At 42.1% G+C, this 25,336-nt stretch overlaps 1 protein-coding gene across 1 annotated transcript; it reads left to right on the forward strand.

The window, feature by feature from the left end:
• The first annotated feature begins 12,981 nt into the window (after window positions 1-12,981).
• On the forward strand, window positions 12,982-19,402 carry LOC149226414 (uncharacterized). Its single transcript, XM_089376843.1, has 3 exons — window positions 12,982-13,201; window positions 17,635-17,776; window positions 17,905-19,402. Exons 1-3 carry the CDS (start codon window positions 12,982-12,984, stop codon window positions 18,365-18,367), a joined length of 825 nt encoding a protein of 274 aa, XP_089232969.1. The 3' UTR covers window positions 18,368-19,402.
• The last annotated feature ends 5,934 nt before the right edge of the window (window positions 19,403-25,336 follow it).

Genomic DNA, 25,336 nt, shown 5'->3' on the forward strand with positions numbered 1-25,336 from the left:
CCATTGGTCACCCATGAAGCTCATCTCATGGAATTTAAGAGGGCTCAACAGTCTTGGGAAATACAGAATGATAAAAAACATGATACAGCATGAAAAACCCCACATCTTCTTCATGCAAGAAACAAAATGCAATAGCAGAACATTGGGCTCTATTCTATCCAAAGCTTGGCCGGGATGTCAAACCGTTACGGTAGATGCGTATGGTGCTTCAGGAGGACTTGCCATCGCTTGGAATACACAAGCTATTTCACTCACAGACCTTCATGCCTCCCATCATCTTATACAGGCCACTTTTCACATCATAGGAACCAATATACATGGCCATCTGTCAAATGTATATTTTACTCAGGACTCTATGCAAAAGATTGCATTGTTAAACAATTTGGAAGTTCTCAATTCCCCCAAAACACACCCACTATGGATTACAAGCGGGGATTTCAACATGATTACTAAACTGGAGGGAAAAAAAGGAGGTAGAGTCAAGTTGGACAATGAAAGTAGATGCTTCAGAGATTACATACAAAATAATTGGTTGATAGACTTGCCATTCAATAATGGAATCTATACTTGGAACAACAAAAGGTCAGGATCCCAACAAATTGCATCTCGGCTGGATAGATTTCTAATTTCAAACAATTCCATTCATCTGGGAGGGGACATCACAGCCTCAATCCTGCCTCTGTCAGGATCAGATCATTGGCCCATTTCACTTCAATGGCAAAGACCAAGAGACTCTACCAGAAAACCTTTCCGATTCAAAGCTTTCTGGCTCTCACATCCAGATTTCAAAAATACAGTCAACATAGCCTGGGAAAACTTCACTCCTCCTGAAGGGTCAATCATGTATCAATTCCAACACTGGCTAAAGAATCTTAAAAAGAAAATCAAGCAATGGAATCACTCCACCTTCGGCAACATTTTTCAAGCTCAAAAAATGCTTGAGCAAAGCATGAATGAACTCCAGCAGAGAATTATTGAAGGCGGAAGAACCAAAACACTAGCAAATCAAGAACAAGATCTCCTCACTCAGCTAGAAGACAGAAGGAAGCAAGAGGAGATACTTTGGAAACAAAAATCGAGAATCAAATGGTTAAAAGAGGGGGAAAGGAATATCAAATTCTTTCATCGCACCACCATCCAAAGACGAATGCACAATAACATTGCACATCTTCAAAATCAACAGGGAGAATGATTGGAGGAAAATGAAGACATTGAGAGAGAACTCCTCACCCATTTTAAAGTGATACATCAAGAGCCTCAAATAGATAGGCAACCTGCAATAAACAAAATTCTTCAACATATACCAAAAATCATCACAGAAGAGCACAATCAGCTATTACTTCGACCGGTCACTCTGATGGAAGTAGAATCAGCAACAGCTCAACTGAAAGATGGGAAAGCACCTGGACCTGACGGCTTCACCTCCAACTTCTTCCATCACTTCTAGGATCTCATCAAACTGGAGGTCTGGAAGGTGGTGGATGAGTCTAGAACTATGCACTGGCTTCTTCCTTCTCTAAATGCTACCTTCATAGCTCTCATCCCTAAAGAAGAACAGCCAAGCACTCCGGAGAAGTTCAGACCCATAGCTCTCTGTAATGTTATATATAAAATCATCTCGAAGGTCATCACCAACCGCCTCAAGCCGCTGCTCCCATTACTCATCTCGCAGGAACAATCAGGATACGTGGAGGGACGTCAAATCCTTGATGGCATAATTCTGATGCATGAGATCATTCACTCCTTAAAGCACAACAAACAGGCAGGTATGCTTCTCAAAATTGATTTATCTAAAGCATTTGATAAATTGAGCTGGACATACATAAAACAAATGCTCACTACCTTTGGTTTCAACCCGACCTGGGTCAGATGGGTTATGAATCTAATATCCTCCACTTTTTTCTCCATCTTAGTTAATGGTGTCCCATCACGCCCCTTCTCCCCTTCCAGAGGAATTCGTCAAGGAGATCCCCTCTCTCCCTTTCTTTTTGTCCTCATGGCAGAAGGCTTAGGTCGCCTTATAAAGCATGCTCTTCACTCCCAAGACCTCAGAGGCATCTCTGTCCATGGAACCTCTGCCATCACTCATCAACAATTCGTGGATGATAATATGTTGTTTGGGCACCCCTCAGTCCACGAAGCTCATTCTCTCAAATCCCTGTTAGATACCTTCTCTATGGCTTCAGGAACCACAATAAACATTGTTAAGTCTCAAATCTTCTTCTTTCACACTCCCCCTGCAACCCAAAGAGTCATTGCCCGAATCATAGGCTTTTCTATTGCCAATCTACCCTCCAAATACTTGGGTGCACCACTGATAGACTCAGCTATAAAGCACACATCCTAGCAGCTTCTCCTAGAGAAAATTGAAGGCCACCTATCTCTATGGACTTACAGAGCCCTCAATATGGCAAGCAGGCTTGTTCTGGTCAAAGTTGTACTACAAACTATGCCTCTATACCTTTTCTCAGTTCTCGCAGTGCCGAAATGGGTGCTCAAAAAGATCAAGGACATGCAGCGCAACTTTCTCTGGGGATCCTCAGGGCAAAATCGCAAATGGGCACTAGTAAAATGGTCGACAGTTTGCACACCAAAAAAGCAGGGAGGCCTTGGATTGTGGGATCCTCAGCACAGTAATGCATTGATGGGGGCAAGATTATGGTGGCAATGGGTATCAAGCCCACACACACCATGGGCCAAACTTTGGACTGCAAAATATGCGAATAATAGACCACCGAAAGAGCTGATCAGAATCACCAATACTGATGTAGGATCTCTAATTTGGAATGCAGCAAAACAGCATAGAGCAATAATACAACAGCACAGTTTCTGGGAGATAAGAGATGGAGGCACTACCCGATTTTGGGTTGACTCATGGCAACAACGACCCAAAATGTTAGAAGCCATCCCTCCTCAAAATCTTGAGGAAAATAACATTAACCAAAATGAAAAAGTCTCTCAGCACTGGACTCAACACATCAATCAAGGATTCAGGCAATGGAAAAAATCTGAACAGATAATTCATCAAGAAACGGAAGACTACTACAAAGAAATGCACACGGAGCTCACCAATAGGAAAATCAGATACACAAACAAGAAAGACATTTTAAGATGGGGATACACCCCGCGGGGGATATTCACAACAAAGGAGGCATATGGGTTGATGCTACAAGCACAGGTACCAGTGGACCCTGTTTGGGCACGCATATGGACCCCTGGAATATGGCCCAAAGTATCCACTTTCACATGGCTGCTATATCATAAAAGAATTCTTACATGGGACAATCTCATCAAAAGAGGGTTCCATGGACCTTCATATTGTCCCAATTGCAAGCAGCAAAGCGAAACCATTCAGCACCTCATGGATTCATGCACCTTGGCCAACAAATTATGGGAAAAACTCAACTTCAGGTGTCAAAGAGCTTGTAGAATCTCAGGGGACATCACAAGTACCATTCGTAATTGGGCACCCTCTCCTTATAATAATAAGCTTCTAAATTCTCTATGGACAATCCTTCCGGGTCTACTTCTTTGGACAATTTGGAAGGAAAGAAACAAGAGAATCTTCAAAAATCAATGCACTCCCCTGGACATCATTTGGAGCAATTTCTGCCAGCACATTCAAGAAACCTTGGCTCTACAGAAATGGCAAGCAGAGGACTTACCCACTCAGGCATAGGAACAGAGTATTTGGGAGAATTGGAATATACGGATTCCGCAGGTTCAGGATGATCACAATATCTCTACTATCACTACTAGGTTGTCCACTCAATGGAATCCCCCCCCCCCAACAAATGTGATCAAACTAAACTTCGATGGGGCCTCAAAAGGAAACCCAGGCAAAGCAGGATATGGAGGCATATTCAGGAACCATGAAGGCAACCCTCTATTACTATACTTTGGATCAATTGGCTGGGATACGAATAACTCAGCAAAATTGGAAGGATTATGGCAGGGACTGTGTTTGGCTCATCAACATAATTTCCACCCTGTTATAATAGAAGGGGATTCCCAAATACTCATCAATATGGCTACCCAAATACAACAGGGGACCTCGGCTTCGAAAGTGGCTACTAGTTGGAGACTGGCGGCTCGTTTAGAACTCATAGAGCAATGGCTAAAAAACAGGAGAGCTATCACCTTCAATCATGTCAAGAGAGAGGGAAACAAGGTTGTTGATCTTTTGGCAAATATAGGGGTAGACCATGATCAGGTACTCCAATCAGGATCCCTCACCATCCTTAATGATAGCACTCAATTACAGGAATGCACTGACCTGGTGCACAAAGAAGCAAAACTCCCAGATGCGAGTGTACGTATGGGCTGATCTGATGGCAAGGGAACGGGACGGCAAGTGGCATAGCCACATGGCCACCCATAAACCCGCACACAAAGCCATAAAACCGTCTCGCAGCAGCAATAAATGCCATTCAATTCGGCACTCAAATCAACTTATTAGCGCTTGAGATTTCACCCTAGGCTGAGGAAGGTAAACCTTCAAGGCAACATCAAACCATTTCACCTCGTAGCTAGCCCTACGGGGTATGAGAAGGCTCTCTTTGGTCTATCTCGGCAAATTTTCAATGGGGTGAGATGACCAATCAAAAGGTAACACTGATATTAGGCTAGTAAACTGATTTGGGGGTTTTTGGGGTTTTTTGGTGGCAATTGGAGGGAGTGCGATTCAGGGTGCGGGGATTGAGCTCAGTTTTTGCAGGTGGGTCTTTGGGGCAAGGTAGGAGTTTGTGCTGATGCCTTTAGCTGAGATGGATGATCAAAGAAGAAAAAAGATAAGCTAAAGAGGGCAAACAATGACTTTGAATCCTCTCTAGACAGTGGAAAACATAAACATTAAACAAATTTGAAAGCTGAGCATGGCAAGCATGAATTCAAACTTTATCACTTCATTTGTTTAATAAGATGCAGTAAAGAAAGAGATGGAACACGTAAACACACTTACAATTACAATAAGAGAACACACCATCAACACAAAAGTCCACAAGAATCCCAATGATGTCTGCAAAACCTTGGTCTTCCCTTTCCTCAAATTGCAGAGATACAAGTAAAATATACAATAGGAGCTTCTCCCTCAAGAGTCCAACCATGAAAATGAGCAAGAGAAGGCATAATATAGATGATCTAACTCCTTTCCCCACCTCTAGGGGTCGAGCTCAGCTTCCTAGGAGCTGTTTCAACTAATTCCAAACTAAGCACTAGATAATAGGCAGTCAAAACAACTTGCCTCTAAAACTTAGGAAACCTATCCATGCATTAAATATTTACCATTTACATTCAAGAAACTTCTAGAAGTGATCAAGGAGAGTAAAAGTATCTTAGAGCCATGAAAGTTACATAAAAATCCATGATTTACATGCCCAAAACATTAAACCAAGTGAAAACAGTGTTTTTCTGGCCGAACTGGTCAAAATAGGCAAAATTCCCTGACATGCAGCGCACATGTGCCTGACACGTAGCGCACATTGAGAGGCCTGTTTGAGGGCCTTCCCGGTGTCCAAATCAGGTGCAAGCTAGCTCATTGGAAAGGTCTGCGAGTCTTCTTTCCAACCCCACCGGAATTTTTGAATTTGGAGTTCATTTGACCCCTCAAAACTCAATTCTCCCAAGACAGCTTTCTGCAACTCAAAATATGGGCAGAAAGTCAAAATTTGCATGTATTTTGAGCTTTTGGAAGCCCAAATCTCCATAAAAACTGAAGTCCATCCATAGGTAGGTGTAACTTTGCATGACAATTCCAAAAATGCTGAGTTTTTCCCGTTCTGAGTTGCCCCCATGTAGCGTAGCGCACGGGGCGCTGCATGTCAAAAGGCCAAAACCTGTCAATTTCCCAAAAATGCCAAAAATGCCTCAAAACTTTCAAAATTTCTTGTGCTAGCTGCTAGGAAGAGGCTAATGAGTATCATGGTGAGTGAGAGAGGCCTCAGCCAAGATACGGAGTGGGTTGGCCTTCTTCTTCTTCCCAAGAGCTTCGGTCAACCTTCTTTGGAATATTTTCATCTTCGCCTTGCAAACATGCATCCTTGCCCAATAATGATTTTTCATGTTTCTCAGCAGCTTCTTTTCTTGGTTGGCCTTAGCCAACAGCCTCTCCAAGTGTGCATTGACCCGGATGAGCATGGATTCTCTCTCAGCAGGCAATAGATCACCGGGTCTTCTTCGGTTCAGGACTCGGTCAGTACGAATCCTCCATAACTCATCAAGTACTTTCTCCTCCTCTAACTGTTTGTTCCGCTGCTCCAGGTAGGTGATGGTCCATTGGGCACCCTCAAGTCTCCTCTGTAAAACATCATTTTCAGCCCTAAGATGCTGAATGATCTCCTTCGCCTCTTGGCTAGGAGAACTGGCCTCGAGATCAATCACTGGATCCTCATGAACCATGGGCTCTTTGCCCCTCTGCATTTCCTGTGCTGATGAAGAAAGCGAGGCCCCTTCCACCTGATGTGGAGATAACACTCGCTGATCTGAAGATGAAGGCGAGACCCCTTCCACCTGCTGTGGAGAAAGTACTCGCCGAGCTGCTGCAAACAAGGCCCTTGGGCCTTTCTGATAGGTGAGCCGAGGTGAGGAAGCTACATGTCTCGGAACAGTGATCTCTGGCTGGTGAGATGGACCTCCCTCCTCATAAATGACCTCTGGCTCAGGCTGTGGCTGTGGTGGCGCTGTGAAGAATTCATGAGAGATGAACTCTTCCCAAGGAATGCCCTGCTGGCTCAGCTGATAGGAAACAATGAGCTGGATGAGACCAAAGTGATATAAACTCGTAAACTGCTGGGCTGGGGTCTTCCTCTGTAATATTGGCACCATCTTCTGAATATCCTGGAAGAAGAAAACTGGGATGTTCATCATCCTCACTCGAGTGAAGTGCATCAACAGACGGATGTGATAAGAGTACACCAGTGAAAACCTGCCCTCACATGTAAAGTAACGCATGATGAGTCTCAAGATCGGAACATACTCCCTCCGGATAAATCTGAAAGGAAAAACCCCCGACAAGTGTCTCATGAAGGCTGGCATGACATATGGCTCAAAATGAACATAATCCAACACTTTGCGCTTGGGCCACACCTCACCCACATTTGGTATCCCAGTAGCCTCTGAAATCAATTCCGGAGACAACACAAAGTTCACACCTGCCAGAGTGACCTGCCCATCATGAAGGTGCAAAACAAATAAGCGGGCCAACTCCCTGTGGTGCTGGATCTGAGCAAGCCTCTCGCAAAACTGAAAACATGACATATACCGAAAGCAACTCACTGCCAAAGGACAGGCCTGCAATTCTGCCAATGAGGTGGGTTCCTCTCTCTTAGGACGACCACCTTTGCCCCCCCTACGAGGCCTCCGCTGTACCTCAACCTCTGTAGAAGAAGACTGGTCATCACCTTGCTCATAGGTCTCGGTGGTTGACATGGTGCTTTTGAGCAAAGTGGAGAAAATAGACAAAGTAAACTGCTGCCCTTGCCTGCAAAAATGCTGAGTTGTATGCTGTTTTCAAGGGGAAAAAATCATGAAGGAAATGTTAGGGGAGGGGATTTTTTAACAAGGAAAGGGAAACATATGAAAACAAGGAATTTTCAAGGGACAATTCACAAACTGTCAAACATATAATCTCATCTTAATCAGCGGGAAATCATTTGCAAAGAAATGTTTTTATTAGGGTAACATGGATAATAATAACCAAGGGAAATGACATGTATGCTCAACAGGGGAATGGGACAGCATAGATAACTCGCTCATTTGATTTCTGTCTTTCAATGTACATCATAAGGCACACTCTGTTTTTCCAAAGGGGTTCATGTACCTTTGAGGCTAGGGGAAAAGGGCTTCATTGACATTTTGTCAAAAGGGAAAAGGGGTTTTATTGACAAGGATATTAGGGGATAAAAGGAAAAACATGGTGTTTGCTTTTTAGGACCACAGCAACATTACTTTTGATCAAATATACATAGCAATATTTCCTTTGCTTTGGTTTATATACACAGCCACATTTTCTTTATTTTTTGTTTTGGCATTTTATCACCATATTGCTTTCTTTTTTTGCATAATCATTTTGTTCTTCTTTCATAGCATTTTATTCTTTTTGCTGTGTGTGTTTTTATATCACAATGGAGGGTATTTAGGGTTTTGGGAATGTGTTTAGGGAGGGGTAGGGTTTGATACTTGGAAGGAGGAAAATTTCATATTCTTTGCAAATAAGATAAGATAGAGACATATGATGACAATTGTGAAATAAATGGGGAAACATGGAGGGAGCATAAATGGGAAATTAAAACCTTGAAAAGAAAACACCAAACCCTAGCATTATGCCTACATTGACAAGCAATCACCAAAATCTATTTTCTTTGCATTCTTAGTGATAAAACATATAAATGAAAGCTCATCATTCACCATTCATCAATTCATCAAGTGTATAGACCCTACCTCGGTCGATTTTGCAACTTAGAGGGCGATTGGACAAAATTTGGGGCGGTTTTGGTGTTAACAGCTTGACATGTAGCGCAGGGCACTCAACGGGTAGCGCACAGCCTGACACGTAGCGCCCGTTATAAATTACCACTGCTGGGAGGCGCCTGACGAGTAGCGCACAGCCCAACACGTAGCGCACAACCTCTGACGGGTAGCGCACCTGAAATTGGTTGAATTTCTCTGCACTTTGCCTCTTTTCGCCTCTTCGCCCTCTCACTTCTTCTTGCAAGCTCTTTGGATGCACAATGAGGGTATTGAGAGGGAATTTGACTCTTTATAAGCTCAATTTAAAAAAATTTACTTACCAAACCCACTTTCTAATGTTTTGCCTTGACACTTTCTTTTAACACTGTTTTGAGTTTTCCTTTGTTCTGAATTTGATCTTTTGGGTGTTTTAGCTCCGTTCTTTTTGCAGGTAGACCATCTGATGGACTCTAGGGAGGAGACCAGGGTTATTGCCGGCATTTTGAAGAATTTTTGAAATTTCCTTATTGCTTTACAAAATTGACATGACCTTGGCTTTAAAAACAGGGTTTTTAAATCCAAGGTATAAAAAAGCTGTACATGATGAAAAATATCAATGAAACATATTTACATACCTCCTTCTGGCTTGCTGGGGACTCATGGACCTCTGACTCATGATCTTGCAATGACATTTGACTGAAACCCTAGACCTAAGGCTTTGGACTTCAAGACAAAACAAAACAAGTGTGACACAAGTTCATTAACGGATATGACCTGATCCAGCAAAGCCAAGAAGGGAACAAGGACCAGCTCCTCCATCAGTTTTATGGCATGCCTAATGGAATGCAAAACTGACATTGATGAAACACCTACTTATGCATATGCAAAGAGATTTTTGATCACTGATGGAGGGCATCATGACCGACACTAACACAACTCACCAGTGCCAACCTGCCTCGGCTCTGCATCATGGAGCCCTCAAGTAATATACGACCCACCTCCTCTGTTTCTACTCCTATGCCTCTGAGTTGCAATTGCCCCCTGGCTGCAGTGGAGCCAAGTTCACGAACAGCAACGGGTAGGCGATGCAACATTCTCTGCTGCATCGATTTTAGACAAGGCGGCCATTACACTCAAAGCCTTATCTGCAACCTGACTTTCAATTCTGCGCCTTCTGAGCCTTCCGAGCCTTCCGAGCCCCACTCAGTGCCGACCTCACACAGTCATTCTCTTCATCCCCACGCCATCATGCCCCGGTTGCGCCATCGAATGCGCAGCAGAAGGGGTAGCAGCAGAGGCAGACTGCCTCGTTCTCCGCCTTCAACAATTTCAGACTCCTCTTCCCCCACGGCAAATTATGTCTCAGGTCGTTATCCAGAAACTCGCAGCGGTAGAGGCCGCTTAAGCGCTACCCACTCCCTCCCTTCGCAAACTACCATTCCAGCTACTGACATCCCCTCCAGCTCTCGGCATCCTAACCATTCGGCCCAATTCATCTACCATTGCTCTCTGAACCGACCACTCATCAAGGCGACCATCACAGTCACCTTCCAAGAGGAGCCATCCAGCGACGAAGGACACCCCACTAGCGCAATGGAGAAGAGGGATAATGCTCAGGGCAAGACCATTGCAGCGGAGCAAAATCAAGAACCTCAGGCGAAGGATGACACGGGTGCGCTGCAAAATGACGAGGACGGCCTTGACGCCTACAGGTGTTTCATCATTGAAGAACACCCATCAGCACCGCATGACACATAATTCTCCACGCGTCTTCGGTTTTCAGGTTCACGGCAATCAAGTTTATGGTTTATTTTTTGAATTTTTGAGCAAAATCGTTAGCCTTGAAAATGAAGTCAATAGAATTTTGCTACATGATTCAACTGCTGGTTTCCCCTGCACGGGCAACAATCTTATTTTGGATTGGACTGGTTTCCCACTTCTGGGCAGTCTTAATCTTGCTTCTGATGTATTATGCCATGAACCTTGGCACTGAACTGCAGAGGCCAAAGCCTCCTTGTATTATTTTGTTACAGTAATAGATATTAGACTTATTTAGAAAAAAAATAAAGATAAGGGTGAGAAGATTCTAAGAGACAAGGATCAAGTCTGTTTTAATCTTAGCCGTTGATTAGGGACTTAATCTCAGTTGTTGATTCATCAACAGGAAAAGTATAAGAGAAGACTTCACGATCATTTGGAGACACACTAGCAGATACTCAGTATCTCAAGGAAAATCAATTCTCAAGTAGAGGAGATCGATTTCAGAGGGAGATTTGTAGGGTGGAGGAAGAGGAGGGCATTAGCAGAAGGCAGTGACAGAAGAGGAGGTGATGCAGGGACAGTGGGAGACAACGCAGAGAGAGACACAGACCAAAGGAGAGACGCCGAGCCTACGCAGGCTGGCGCAGAGTCTACGCAGGCTGACGCAAAGGGAAGCAGAGACACTCAGAGCCATGCTGGGCCATGCAGAGTGATGCAGGGGTGATGCAGAAGTGGAAGCAGGGTCTCCAAAGTGTCAGAATGTCTCAAAGGGAAATTCTCAAGTGTTTTCTTTCAGTTTATTTGTAAAAGCATTCCTTGTAAATGCAATTGTTGCTGAAGATTAATAAAGCCCTCATCTGCTGCACCGGTTTTCCCACATTGGGTTTTTCCGGGGAAAATTCTCCAAAAATAACTATGTTGATGTGTTTAAGTATGGGGGATTTACGCAGTGCATTATATTAGATATCATTGCATATCATTTTGCAGTGTATGCAATGAGTGCTAAGTGAACTATTCAAAAATCATGAGAAATTAGTCAGTTACGACTACCTCTCATGGAAATGGTCATACGTTTGAATGACTTACTTAACGCAGTTGAATCCCAAAAATGATATCTAATATGTTGATGTGATTGGTTCTTGTGCATGTATTTTTTCTCTAGGTAATTATGTGATAACTGCAGTAGAATTTATTTTAATATTTACTTAATGGATTTCGTAAATAACTTATTGTGAATAATAAGTAGGTGAAATAAATCAATTGTTGCGGTAGTAGAATTTCAATTTAGAAATTTTCACATGGTATCAGAGCAAAGATCCAGCAACAAGAGAGGAAAATCGTTTATGGATCAAGAGCATGATGCAAAGGCATCCACTCAAGGGGACTCGCGCAGATTTCCAGAATAATGCACAAGGGACACAAATTACGATTATTTTATGTTAGCTTCCAGATTCGAAGAAGAAGTCACTTGCTTAGCAAGCTCTGCCTCCTCGGAGGTTTGGTATATAGACAGTGGAGCTTCTTGGCCTATGACAGGAATCCGAGAATGCTTTTTAGATTATCAGGAAGAAAGAATGAATTTTCAGATCACCATGGGAAATAAGGCAAAGTGTACTCCAGTAGGAAGAGTTACTATAGTTTTTCAAACCGAAGCAGGAGAGTGGCTTCGAGCAACCAATGTACTGCATGTGCCAGTATTGGGGATGAACTTACTTTCCGTATCTCAACTTCAAAACAAGGGCTATGATTTTTTCTTCATTAAGGAGAAAGTATATGTCAAACACCCGAGTTGGAAAAAGAAGGCCCAAATTGGAATCAGAAGTAACAGGTTGTACAGGTTGCAACTAGAATTACCAATGGCACTGATAGGCAATAATGGAGACAAAGATTTGAATGAACTATGGCACAGGAGGATGGGACACTTACACGATGGGGCTCTGAGAATTCTCAGGAAAATAGTATCAAGAGTTCCAGAACTAAGTACTGAATGAGATGATGTATGCAAAGGGTGCACTCTGGGCAAGTATGCCAAAGCATCATTTTCTAGAAGTAACAATAGGGCTAAGAGTGTGCTAGAATTGATACACTCAGACATCTGTCGACCGATGTCCACAAAAGCTCTTAGTGGTGTCGAATACTTCGTCACCTTCATCAATGACCATTCCAATAAGACTTGGATCTACTTTCTGAAAACCAAGGATGAGGTTTTTAGTCGATTCAAGGAGTTCAAAGCTCTAGTGGAGAATTTAACGGGAAAGAAGATAAAAGTTTTGCGCTCAGACAATGGTGGAGAATATGTTGACAAGGACTTCACCTATTTTTGCGCTAAGGAAGGCATCAGAAGAGAGTCGACAGTTCCCTACAATCCGAAGCAGAATGGAGTAGCAAAAAGGAAAAACGGGACTATTGTGGAAGTAGCTAGGGCAATGTTGTATGATCAGGATGTGCCTAAATTCCTGTGGGCAGAAGCATGTAGCATGGTAGTTTATGTCCAAAACATGACTCCTCACAGGGCATTGGGCAAAATCACTCTGAAGAAGGTCTTCACCGGGAAGACCCCTGAAGTCAGTCATTTCAGGATATTTGGGAGTTTAGCGTATTGCCATATACCCGAAGAGGAGAAAGAAATTAGATCAAACTGCTGAGAAATGATATCTTGTGGGATATAGCGAGAATGCTAAGGCATACAGAGTCTATCTTCCAGGGAGTAGGAAGGTAGTAGTTCGGCGAGATGTGAAGTTCATGGAGGATAGAGCTTTCAGGAAATCCTGAGAAATGCCTTCCAAGGAGCAATTGAAAGACGATTCCTTGGTCAAACCACTTCAACCAGTCGAAAGTAGTACCAAAAATTCTCCTGAAGACAAAGCTTCAGAACAGGAGGAATCTAAGGAAGAGGAAGATCTAATATATGTGCCTACTACGAGTGGAAGAACGAGCCGGGAACTCCGACAGATTCTACAGGATGCAAAAGACTTCATTGGTGCACCCAAGTATAGTAAAAGGGAGCGAATATGGCCAAACAGATAACAGGCCTTAGTAGCTCAAGTTGGGGAACCTTCTAGTTTTCATGAGGCAGTTCAGCATCAAGTATGGGTGGATGCTATGGTGGAGCAATACAACTTTATAATGGTCGATGATGTCTCGGAAGTGGTACCTAGGCCTCAAGACAGATCAGTGGTAGGTTCGAGATGGATCTACAAGGTCAAATATGTTGCAGACAACAATGTGGAGATAAACAAAGCCAGGTTTGTGGCTAAGGGGTATGCTCAGAAGGAAGGGATAGACTACGAAGAAACCTTCGCCCCAGTAGCCAAGTATACTTCTATTAGAACCGTGATATCTCTTGCAGCACAGATGGGGTGGGAGATTCATCATATAGATGTTAAGACGACATTCTTGAACGGGGTAATAGAAGAAGAAGTATAGATTGAACCAGTGATGATAATATCGCCGAAAAATCGGCGATATTCGTAAATATCGCGCGATTTTCATCAAAACGAAATTTCGGCTGGCAAAAATCGCGATATTTTCTAATTTCGAAAATCTCACGAGAAATCCGAGATATCACCGATATTTTTATAAAAATCGCGCGACGATGGTATATATCGCCGGCACAGTTTATAAATAGGTTTTTGTTTACCGTAAGGGCGTCATTTTATTTTCGAGAGCTGGAGAGTCCGAGTGCGAACAGTGCGGAGGGTTTGAGGTTGATCTTTGGCTGCGAAGGAGGGTTTACATACAGTCTACAGCGGCCAGCCTACAGGTATGCATATTCTATATGCATGTGCCATGGAGAGTCGAGAGTCGAGTCTTATACCGTGTATACATATTGATATTACAGTGTATACGTTTTATATTGGTCATAACCACAGTGTTATTTGGTCATAAATAAAACGCAGTTATAACCACAGTGTTATTTGGTTATAAATTATTAAATAAAACGCAGTATTTTGGTCATAACCACAGTGTTAGTGAACCAATATTAGAACTTAGAAGAATATGTGAGTTGTTTTATGATTATTGTGTGTTATTTTATATTTTTATTAGTGTTTAGGGCTTATTGTTATGTAAATTAAAATTACAATTACTTCATTATTATCAAGGAGTGGATATACAGCAGTAAAAGGACAGCCTTACGGCCCTGATTAAATATGCACAATGGATACTAAAGAGGTTTGGCAAGGCTGATTGTGAACTGGCATACCAACTCTTATTGAAACAAGTACGAAGTTATCAAGTCATGAAGATTCAAACACTGTGTAGTCATCTGGAAGTGAGACTTATCTACCTTTTCACTATCAGGCCAGATTTAAGCTATGCTGTTGACATTATATTGTAATGTATGACGTTCCCCAAAGGCATTCATTGAAACACAACAAAAACAGTCTTAAAATATGTCAATGGAACATTATACTATGGTTTTAAGTTTGTATTATCAGTGAGATTAGGATCTGCAACAACTACTTCAGATCTGAAGTATGTGAAAGTGAGGAAATATGTCAAGTTAGGGAGAGGATTGAGGCTTGAAGCCTTGCGGCATTCCCTTTGTTGCTGGTATATTAATGTGATCCTTCAAATATCAATGTATAGACCCCAAATAAACAGTGAAACCCTTTCAAAGAGGAATGTCACACCTGAAACACAAACCTGTTAGCCTTAGACATATATGCACTGTGCAGCAATGAACAATCTTCTTGAAAATCAGTCTCTATGCCAAGACTTATGATGAAATCTTCGTCAAAATTTTACTATAACACCTGCAAACTTACACCAGTGATCTAAAACTCTCACAGCCAGAGGAGCAGCAAGCCAGAAATGCTAATAGTTAGCTCCCAAAATTAGTCATATTTGAGTTCTATTTAGTCAAATTATTAGGGGAACTTTATTAAGTTTTCAAGGCTTGAAAGCCTTCAGAATTTTTCTGCAGATAACCAAGTCGCTTCAAGCCCTTTTGCACCAGAGATAAGGCAAAGTTTCAAGCTTGGTGTTGAAAAGTAATGAGCCTTCTCAAGAGCCCTGCCAATTAAACACTGTTAGATCTAAAAATGTAATGCCGAGAAGAAATGACAAACCCCTTTCAAAAAAATCACTGTAAAATCTCTGCAATTAAATCAGGGTTAATATATAATTGATTCAAGTTTTCAAAGTGTGCAGCCTGTAAAAAATAGCATATAAGCCAACAGTTGCTTATCCTCAGAAGATAGCATATAAGCCAACATTAGAAGCATAAATATAATTTATAAATGCTTTTATTATCCTCAATGTATAACTATACACTGCCTGTAGCAGCCAAATCGCAGTCCTCTAACGCTGTTATTGAATACATTTATATTTTATGATTTTAATGTCTTTTGACTCTTTTAGTCTTTTCTACATAGCTTGACTAGGGTCCTTTGTGTGAAGATTGCAGATTGTAGAACTTTGTTAAAGTTTATTCCATTTGTCTTTGAAGAATGAGGATTTGATATTGAGACCTGCACCCATGGAATTTCGTAAATTCGTATTACTTATTAAGTTATTAAGTTACTAATTCCAAAAAAAATTTGGTGCTGTAGGTTTCCTTTTGAGTTAGCCCACTACAAAATACAAATATGCCAAAAAACTTGGACCCATTTTGGGAGTATGGGATCCCTGATGGTGGGACAAATCGTGCATATCTTTCATGCAAATTGTGTGGGGACAAGATGACAGGTGGGGTTACACGACTGAAATACCATCTTGCTAGACTCCCTGGACATGATGTTGGCATTTGTAGAGTTTCTAGTCCGGAGCTTATACGAAAAGCTCTTGAGGCAATTGAAGAAAAGGACAGAAAGAAGGAAGAGGCGGAAAGAAACAAAGCTGAACGTGCAGGTAGATCCCTTGGGATATCTTCTCCTGATTATGATGTTCAGGGTAGTGGCCCTACTGGCGCTAGTGGGAGGGGCTCCACAACTGGCACACCATCACATGCTAGTGTGAATGCGAGGTCATCATTTTTTGTTCCACGAACAGGAGCTGGAGCACAACCTGGCATAAAATCGCTTGTCAAAAAAAAGGATAAGGAAGAAGCAGATAGAGTCATGGGGAGGTGTATTTATTGGAGCGACTTACCTCTCAGCATCACAAAAACCAATCCATTTTGGCAACCAATGTGTGATGCTATTGCTGTTGTGGGCCCAGGGTACAAAAGTGCCACATATGAGGAGTTGCGGGGGCCAATTCTTCAAGCAGAAAAAGAGGACATCAACTCTAGATTGGCGGAGTTGAAACAGACATGGGAAGTCACTGGATGCACAGTGATGTCTGATGGTTGGACAGATAGGAAGGGTAGGACCCTTCTAAATTTCTTGGTACATTGTCCTAAAGGTACCATGTTTATTAAATCGTTGGATGCATCAGAACATATCAAAGATGCAGCAACGATATGTGAGTTGTTAGATGGGTTCATTCAGGAGATTGGTGTGCAGAATGTGGTGCAAGTCGTAACAGACAATGCAGCTAATTATGTGTCTGCCGGCAGAATGCTTATGGAGAGGCATCCCACATTGTTCTGGACTCCATGTGCAGCGCATTGTCTTGATTTGTTGCTTGAGGATATGGGGAAACTCTCCTTCATCAAGGAGGCAGTTGATATGGCTAGGAGCATCCCCAAGTTTATTTATAACCATGCTTTGGTTCTTAGCCTTATGAGGAGGTTCACTAGAAACAAGGAGTTGCGGCGTCCTGCCATCACACGTTTTGCCACAACCTTTATTACTCTTCAGTCTTTGCTTCGATGTCAGTACGAGTTGAAGCAAATGTTTGTGTCTAATGATTGGCGTGGTTGTAGATACAGCAGGAGACCTGATGGGAAAGCCATTGAAAAAATGGTGTACTCTGAGACATTTTGGCGTGGAGTAGAAGAAGCATGTGCAGTTAGCGAACCTATAGTAAAGGTTCTTAGATTGGTGGATGGAGAGAAGCCTGCAATGCCTTATTTGTATGAGGGCATGGATAGGGCCAAGGAGGCCATTCGTTCCTATTATGCAGACAAGGGTTCTGCTGGCCTTAATAGGCAGATGATGTTATGGGATGTGATCGATAGTCGGTGGACAGGGATGCTTCATCGACCCATTCATGCAGCAGCACTCTTCCTCAACCCTGCATTTGCATACAAATGCAAGTTTCGTTTTGATGGCGAGGTGATGGAAGGGCTCCATACCTGTATTCAGAGGATGGTACCTGATTCTGAGCTTCATAGCAAAATCAAGCGCGAGGTACAGAGTTATCAGGATTGTGTTGGCCTATTTGGCTTTGATGATGCCATTAAGGAAAGGGCCCTCTTCATGCCACGTAAGTGACAAGTCATCACTCATTAGAAATTAGAAATTTGAATTTAATTATGTTTTAACTTTTAACTTTTAACTTTTAAGTTTTTGAATTTTTTATTTCATTATTTTGTTGTAGATCTTTGGTGGCGAAGCTATGGTGCACGGGCACCAAATTTGCAAAATTTGGCTATACGAATCTTGAGTCAAACATGTAGCTCTTCAGGGTGTGAGCGCAATTGGAGTGTATTTGAGAAAATACACGCCAAAAAGCGCAACAGGTATAACTTTGAACTCAAGCCTTCAGTTGAGCAATTACACTTATTGTAATTTTTAATTTTTAATTTATGACCTTCAAGTGTCAAGAGTCAAGAGTCAAGACTCATTACTTTTTTTGACACTCTTACAGGTTGGAGTTCGCACGCCTCAACGATTTGGTGTATGTGCATTACAACATCCGACTTCGAGTGAGGCAAATAGAATCACCAGTGGATCCAGATGCCATTTCCTTAGACAATATTGATGTATTGTCTCCGTGGAGGGTGGAGTCTCAGGAGCCCATATTGGAGGAGTCACCTTCATGGTTGGAGGAGCCAGTGGCAGATGATCCATTAGAGCAGGGGCAGCAAGAGGAGGACTCGGAGTCAGAGGAGCAGCAACACTTAGAGGAGGAGCAGGAGGAGCTGGAGGAGGACACTGCGGGAGCATCAGCATCAACACCATCTGCTATAGATATAGGAGAGCATAGCTCCATGCCTATCACTCATTATTTGACATTAGGTGCAGAGGCAGTGTCAGGGCCTTCTACTACTAGGGGCAGGCCTGACAAACAGCCCATCATGTTTTCCCGTAAAAGGGGGAGAGGGCAGTAGATAGATAGCTGCTAGTTTTATTTGTTATGCTACATGTAACTCATGATGATGAGATACTTTTATTATTATATGTGATGTTATTTTGTATTGGTTCTCCACATTTGAGTCCTTGAATGGACAATTATCAGGGATTAGCACGATTTGGTATCGCCTTTGATATATCATTTCTATTTGACATCATATATATCAGTGTTTTCTTCATATTTATGTGCCAATGTGTTTAACTTTAAACTTTAAACTTTATTTCATGTTGTTATTGCTTTATATGTTTAAAAATCTGAAAAAAATGAATATATTATGCATTTTTTATGCTTGCTTTTGTTGTTTAAATTCTGAACATGAAGATGTTGCTTTAAAAATTAAAATAGTTTCTTGAGTGTTTGCTGGGCACTGTATAGTTATACTCATTTAATGCCAATTTTTTGTTTTTTTTGTGCCCTAGGTTTGAATTAGTTCACTACAAATGTCAAATATGCCAAAAGCCTTGGACCCATTTTGGGAGTATGGGGAGGCTGTTGGTGGGGCAAATCAGGCATATATATCATGCAACTTGTGTGGGACCAAGATGTCAGGAGGGATTACACGATTGAAATACCATCTGGCTAAACTCTCTGCATATGATGCAGCAGATGTGATGCCTTGTATGGTTTCTAGTGCAGAGGTTATAAAAAAAGCTCGTGAAGCAATTGCTGAACAAGACAGAAAGAAAGCTGCTAGGGAGAGGCCAATGGTCTCAGATAGATAGCTGCTAGTTTTATTTGTTTTGCAACTTTTGCTACATATAAGTTTATAACTGATGATGATGAAATACTTTTAAACTTTTATATATGTGATGTTGTTTTGTTTGAGTCCTTGATTGGACAATTATCACTATCAGGGATCAGCAGGATATGTGATGTTATTTTAATTTTTGTTTGAGTCCTTGATTGGACAATTATCAATTTATCACTATCAGGGATCAGCAGGATTTGGTATCGCCTTTGAAGTTTGATGTATCATTTCTATTTGACATCATATATATCAGTGTTTTCTTCATATTTATGTGCCAATGTGTTTATTTCATGTTGTTATTGCTTTATATGTTTAGAAATCTGAAAAAAAATGAATATATTATGCATTTTTTATGCTTGCCGATATTTGCCGATATTTTCGCCGATATTTCCGATAAGATATTTTCTGGACCCTTGCCGATATTTTCCCGATACCGATATTATCAACACTGGATTGAACAGCTAGAAGGTTTTGAGACACATGAGAAGAAATCTCATATATGCAGATTAAAGAAAGCCTTGTATGGGCTTAAACAGGCACCTAGGGCATGGTACAATCGAATTGATGGCTACTTCCAGAAGATGGGGTTTGTCAAGAGTGACGCAAACCCTAATATCTACTATCTGGTTGTAGAGAATGAGCCTCTAATCCTAGTGTTATATGTGGATGATCTCTTCCTGACAGGATCATCCATGCTCATCAGAGATTGCAAGAAGAACCTAGCCACAGAATTCAACATGAAGGATTTGGGCAAGATGCATTATTTCCTGGGGTTGGAAGTTTGGCAGCATGTAATGTTCCCAAGTAGGGATTTAAGTGATATTCTAAACAAATAAACAGTGTAGCAGCATAAAATTAAAAACATGCATTGAACACCCACAAAACATTGAAAATATGGAACTGCTAAGCCATGTATTATAAAATCTGACAGCAATAGGTACAATATAAATGTAGTGGTGCACCTGGGCTTGTCTCAAGGACAACCGGGACTAAACCCAGGTGATGGAATAACTGAGATGATGGTTGTTCAGCTATTGCACCACTTGCTCTGCGATGTCCCAGTAAAATTGTTGATCTACTAACTTCGACCTACTGGAAGGTGCCCAAAAACCACCCAAAAAATTATATCCTTTTAACCCTGGCATCCTTGGACAAAACCCAGAAGGGAATTTCTCTGGTTTTGACTGTGGATTTTCGGCCTACTTGGAGTCTCTCCCTAGCTGCTACAGCCAAATTTGACTAGCAGGAAACAGCCTGCAAAGCCCTCTAAAAATACTCCAAGTACGTTGGGTTCACATGTACTGACTAAATCCTTGCTCCATGGATGACACTGGGTCCAAATGACTGTTCTCCCAGCACCATGATTTTTCTGCTACAGTGGCCTCTGCACAACACCTCCATCCAAAATCTCGACTAACTGTTGCGCTGGTCTCGTTGGTTGCTACTCCAGCAGAGTTGTCTTTTTTTATGTTGCCTCCTCAACTCCTGGCTCTCCCAGCAAGCTATGAATCCCCTTAGCTGGTCTATTCCCAGCTCTCCCAGCACGCTGTGAATCCCCCTTGCTGATTTCTAACCCCTCCTGCGTGTTCTCTGGCTGCCCAGGAATACGCAGTTCCTCCCTGCGCTGATGACTGAAGTGTGTGACTGTACCGGACTCCCTAGAAACTCCTATGTAACAATCTCCCTAAGGCAGGCACAGATGGTCCCCCGAAGAAGAGGTTGAACCTTCCCTGCGGAAGACTCGTGGCTAAACAGCGAGTAGACTCGTTGAACAGCAGAGCGTACAAAGTGAGTTTGTTTGTCAAATAATTAGAATGCCCCCAAAATGAGAGTTGATCTCTCTTTATAACTCCTTGGGCCCCCTTAGCCTCATGTGGGCCCCTCCATCCACTAGCTCGAATTCCCTCCAACGTATTCCTTGGCCAATTTCGAATTATGCATGTGGTGGCCCCCACATTCCACTTGCTGCCAGAAATAATTCGAACTGCCTATAGTTCGTAAGTTTCTGCGTGTGGGGTCCTTCTCTTAAAGCAAAATTGCTGCCAAAATTGTGTTGTTGCATCCCTTGACTAATTCATTTGAGAAGGGACATGACACAGCAGAAGGGTGAAATCTTCCTTAGACAAGGGAGATATGCTACAGAAATCTTGCAGAGATTCAGGATGCAGGACTGTAGAACTATGGCTACTCCAATGATCACCAACTGGAAGAAGATTGATGCATCAGAAGATAAAGACATTTATCCCACCTTGTACAAACAGCTTATAGGGTCCTTGATGTATCTGGTCAATACCAGGCCAGACATTTGTTACGTTGTCAACACCCTCGGTCAGTTCATGGTGGAACCTAAGAGGGTGCACTAGGCAGTAGCCAAACATGTTCTCAGGTATATACAAGGAACAGTCGACCATGGACTATTGTACACCAAAGGCAATGACATCAAGCTGAGTGGGTTCATTGACATAAATTGGGCTGCAAGTTTAGTAGATTGGAAAACTACAACTGGGCACTGTTTCAACATTGGATCAAGAATGACCTCCTGGTGGAGTAGGAAACAGAAAATTGTGGCTCTGAGCTCAGCTGAAGCAGAATATATGGCAGCTAGCAGGATCATGTGTGATAATCAGAGTTGCATCAAGCTCTCTGAGAATCCAGTATTTCATGATCGGTCGAAGCACATTGATATCAGGCGTCACTTTGTCAGAGACTATGTCCAACAAGGGGCAATACAGTTGAGATACACTCCTATAGGAGAACGGGTGGCAGACATCCTCACCAAGGTTCTAGGAAGAACAAAGTTTGTTTATTTTAGGGAGAAGATGAGGATGGTAAAGAATCCATTTCAGTCGCAGAAACAGATAAGTGTCAGGAGTTTCAATGCAGCAGTTAGCAGTGGCAGTGCTATGGCCAGCATGATGTAGCATGTTGTGAGGGAGCTGCAGTACAGGTGCGGCAGTGGCACTGGCAATGCCATGGGTAGCAGTACAGGAAGCAGCAATGCAAGGGATGTGAGGCAGCAGGCCAAGCATCAGCACAGGTACCGATGTGGAAGATCAGTGTGATGTTTCTATAGTGAAATATTGCTAGAGCACATTTCGCGCTAAGAGGGAGTGTCAATTTTTGGTAGCATCGAATGTGTGCTAGCCTTGAAATTTGGAGGAGAGTCTATGGCGCATGAGATCTCCAAGACCCATAAATCGTTTTCAAAAATTCCACCCGAATGAGGAGTTATTAAAATAATTAATATTTTTAATGGGTTCCTAAATCTAAACTTAGGAAAATAAAAATATTAATGGGTATTAATAAAGATAAGGGTGAGAAGCTTCTAAGAAACAAGGATCAAGTATGTTTTAATCTTAGCCGTTGATTAGGGACTTAATCGCGGTCGTTGATTTTTCAACAGGAAAAGTATAAGAGAAGACTGGAGAATCATTTGGAGACACACCAACAGATACTCATTATCTCAAGGAAAATCGATTCTCAAGTAGAGGAGATCAATTTCAAAGGGACAGTTGTAGGGTGGAGGAAGAGGAGAGTATCAACAACAGGCAGTGACAGAGGAGGAGGTGATGCGGGGACAGTGGGAGACAGCGTAGAGAGAGACGCAGTCCAGAGGAGAGACATAGAGCCTACGCAGGCTAACACAGAGGGACTCAGAGCCACGCTGGCCCATGCAGAGTGACGCAGAAGTGGGAGCAGGGTCTCCAAAGTGTTAGAAGGTCTCAAAGGGAAGGTATCAGGTGTTTTCTTTCAGTTTCTTTGTAAAATCATTCCTTGTAAAAGCAATTGCTCATGAAGATTAATAAAGCCCTCATCTGTTGCACTAGTTTTCCCACATTGGGTTTTTCCGGGGACAATTGTCCAAAAGTAACTGGGTTGATGTGATTGGTTCTTGTGCATGTATTTTTTCTCTGGGTAATTGTGTGATAACTGCAGTAGAATTTATTTTAATATTTACTGAAGGGATTTTGTAAATAGCTTATTGTGAATAATAAGTAGGTGAAATAAATCAGTTGCTGCAGTAGTAGAATTTCAGTTTAGAAATTTTCACAAGAAGTTGACGATACTCAGAAGGGTTCGCTAATCAACGCCCAGCAGCACTTCCACATAGCTTCTTGAAGTTGAGTTCCATGGGAGTAGACACGGACTTGCAATCCATCATCCCACATCTCTCAAGCAACTTCACAATGTATTTTCCTTGAGAAAGGAAAATCTCGCCTGGGTTTTGCCAGACCTCTAGCCCTAGGAAATAGTACATCAAACCTAGGTCCTTCATCTCAAATTCGAAACCCAACTCCCTCTTGCATTGATTAATGAGAGGGTCATCACCTATCAAAAAGAGATCATCCACATAAAGGACTAGAATGAGAGACTTGTCCTTTTCAACCTTGAAGTATAGGTTTGGTTCAACTTCACTCCTTGTAAAGCCCAGCTTCATAAGATAGTTATTTATTCTTTCATACCAAGCCTTGGGGGCTTGCTTCAACCCATAGAGGGCTTTCTTCAACCTGCATACATGTGTCTTACGATCTTGAACTTCAAACCCCTCAGGTTGTTCTACATAGACTTCCTCCTTAAGCGAGCCATGCAAGAAAGGAATTTTAACATCCATTTGGTGTAGGCTCCATCTTTGCGAGGCAATAAGGGCTATGATCGAACGGATAGTGGTATATCGGGTACCGATGCAAATATCTCATCATAGACTACTCCTTCCTTTTGAGAGTATCCTCGAGCAACGAATCTAGTTTTGAACTTTTTAGCACTCCCATCATCTCCATCTTTGATTTTGTAAAAGCCATTTTGAAGTGACCACTGACTTGTCCTTGGGCCTAAGTGTTATATACCTAGGGGGGATAATATGGGGTACCAAGGGAGGTACCCAAGGTAATAATGTAATAATGGGATGGGCCATAGTAATAAATAAGGTGATTAACCCATGTCATGTAAGGGACCACAAGTAGTTAATAATAATGTAATGGGCCCATGGTATTAGTTGATGGTATGAGGGAACCATGGTAATGACCCATGGTATTGTATGTATGAGGCCTATATAGAGGCTAGAGACTCCACATGGAAGATAGTGAAGAATTATTGTATGAACATGCATATGGCTTGTGGAGTGTTCTCCTTCCTTAAGGAGTAAATGTATGGTGTTGCCCTACCTTAAGGGTTTTGATCAATAAAGAAGCATTTCTATCTATTTCTCTCTTATTGTTTCCGGGTTTATTTCCATTATCATATATTTCTGGGTTAGATCTATAACAATTGGTATCAGAGCTACAACAATTGGTATCAGAGCACTTTCTTGGGCACAAAAGTGGAGATTTCTTGGGCACAAAAGTTGCCCTATCCGATACCAATTGTTGTAGCTCTGATACCACTTGTTGTGGATCTGATCCAAGAATATTATGATAATAGAAATAACCCAAGAATAACAAGATAGAAATAGATAGAAATGCTTCTTTATTATCAAAACCCTTAAGGTAGGGCAACACCATACATTCACTCTTTAAAGAAGGAGAACACTCCACAAGCCATATGCCTGTTTATACAATAATCCTTCACTCTCTCCCAGGTGGAGTCTCTAGCCTCTATATAGGCCTCATACATACAATACCATGGGTCATTACCATGGTTCCCTCATACCATCAACTAATACCATGGGCCCATTACATTATTATTAACTACTTGTGGTCCCTTACATGACATGGGTTAACCACCTTATTTATTACTATGGCCCATCCCATTATTACATTATTACCTTGGGTACCTCCCTTAGCACCCCATATTATCCCCCCTAGGTATATAACATTCCACCCCCCTAAGCATGTTTCGTCCCCGAAACATGGGAAGAACACAAATAATAAGATCTACTCAAAAGAGTAGTCCACTGGTACCATGCACGTGCATCTAGCCATCCAAGAGAAAGGTGAACCCTCGATCTCGCTGGTGCCTCGCTCGCTTGAGATGGAAGTTGACCGTGGTAGCTCTTCTGTGTGGATGTGTAGTAGGTGGATCTTCGCTTCTCTCGATCTGTCATGCGGGGGTTGTTGTCCATGTGGCTAATTGGTTGCCATCTTGATGGTTGTCTTGCGGGGTGATGTGGGTGATGATATGTTGAAGTTTTAACCCACGATGGCTTTTTCTTTACTTCACCCTGCTGTGGTGGCTGTTGTGGTGTCTTCTTTTTCAATATGA

This window comes from Pinus tabuliformis, chromosome J (genome assembly GCF_031772625.1).
Source record: "Pinus tabuliformis cultivar Carrire ecotype Pingquan chromosome J, CPIR1, whole genome shotgun sequence".
Taxonomy (NCBI): Eukaryota; Viridiplantae; Streptophyta; class Pinopsida; order Pinales; family Pinaceae; genus Pinus; species Pinus tabuliformis.

Bases quoted from the DNA above. Each gene is read 5' to 3' on its own strand.
- LOC149226414 (XM_089376843.1), top strand. From the start codon at position 12,982: ATGCCTTCCAAGGAGCAATTGAAAGACGATTCCTTGGTCAAACCACTT. The intron at 13,202-17,634 runs GTAAAAGGGAGC...ATTTTGTTGTAG, and splicing joins CATTGGTGCACCCAAGTATA to ATCTTTGGTGGCGAAGCTAT. The intron at 17,777-17,904 runs GTATAACTTTGA...ACACTCTTACAG, and splicing joins CACGCCAAAAAGCGCAACAG to GTTGGAGTTCGCACGCCTCA.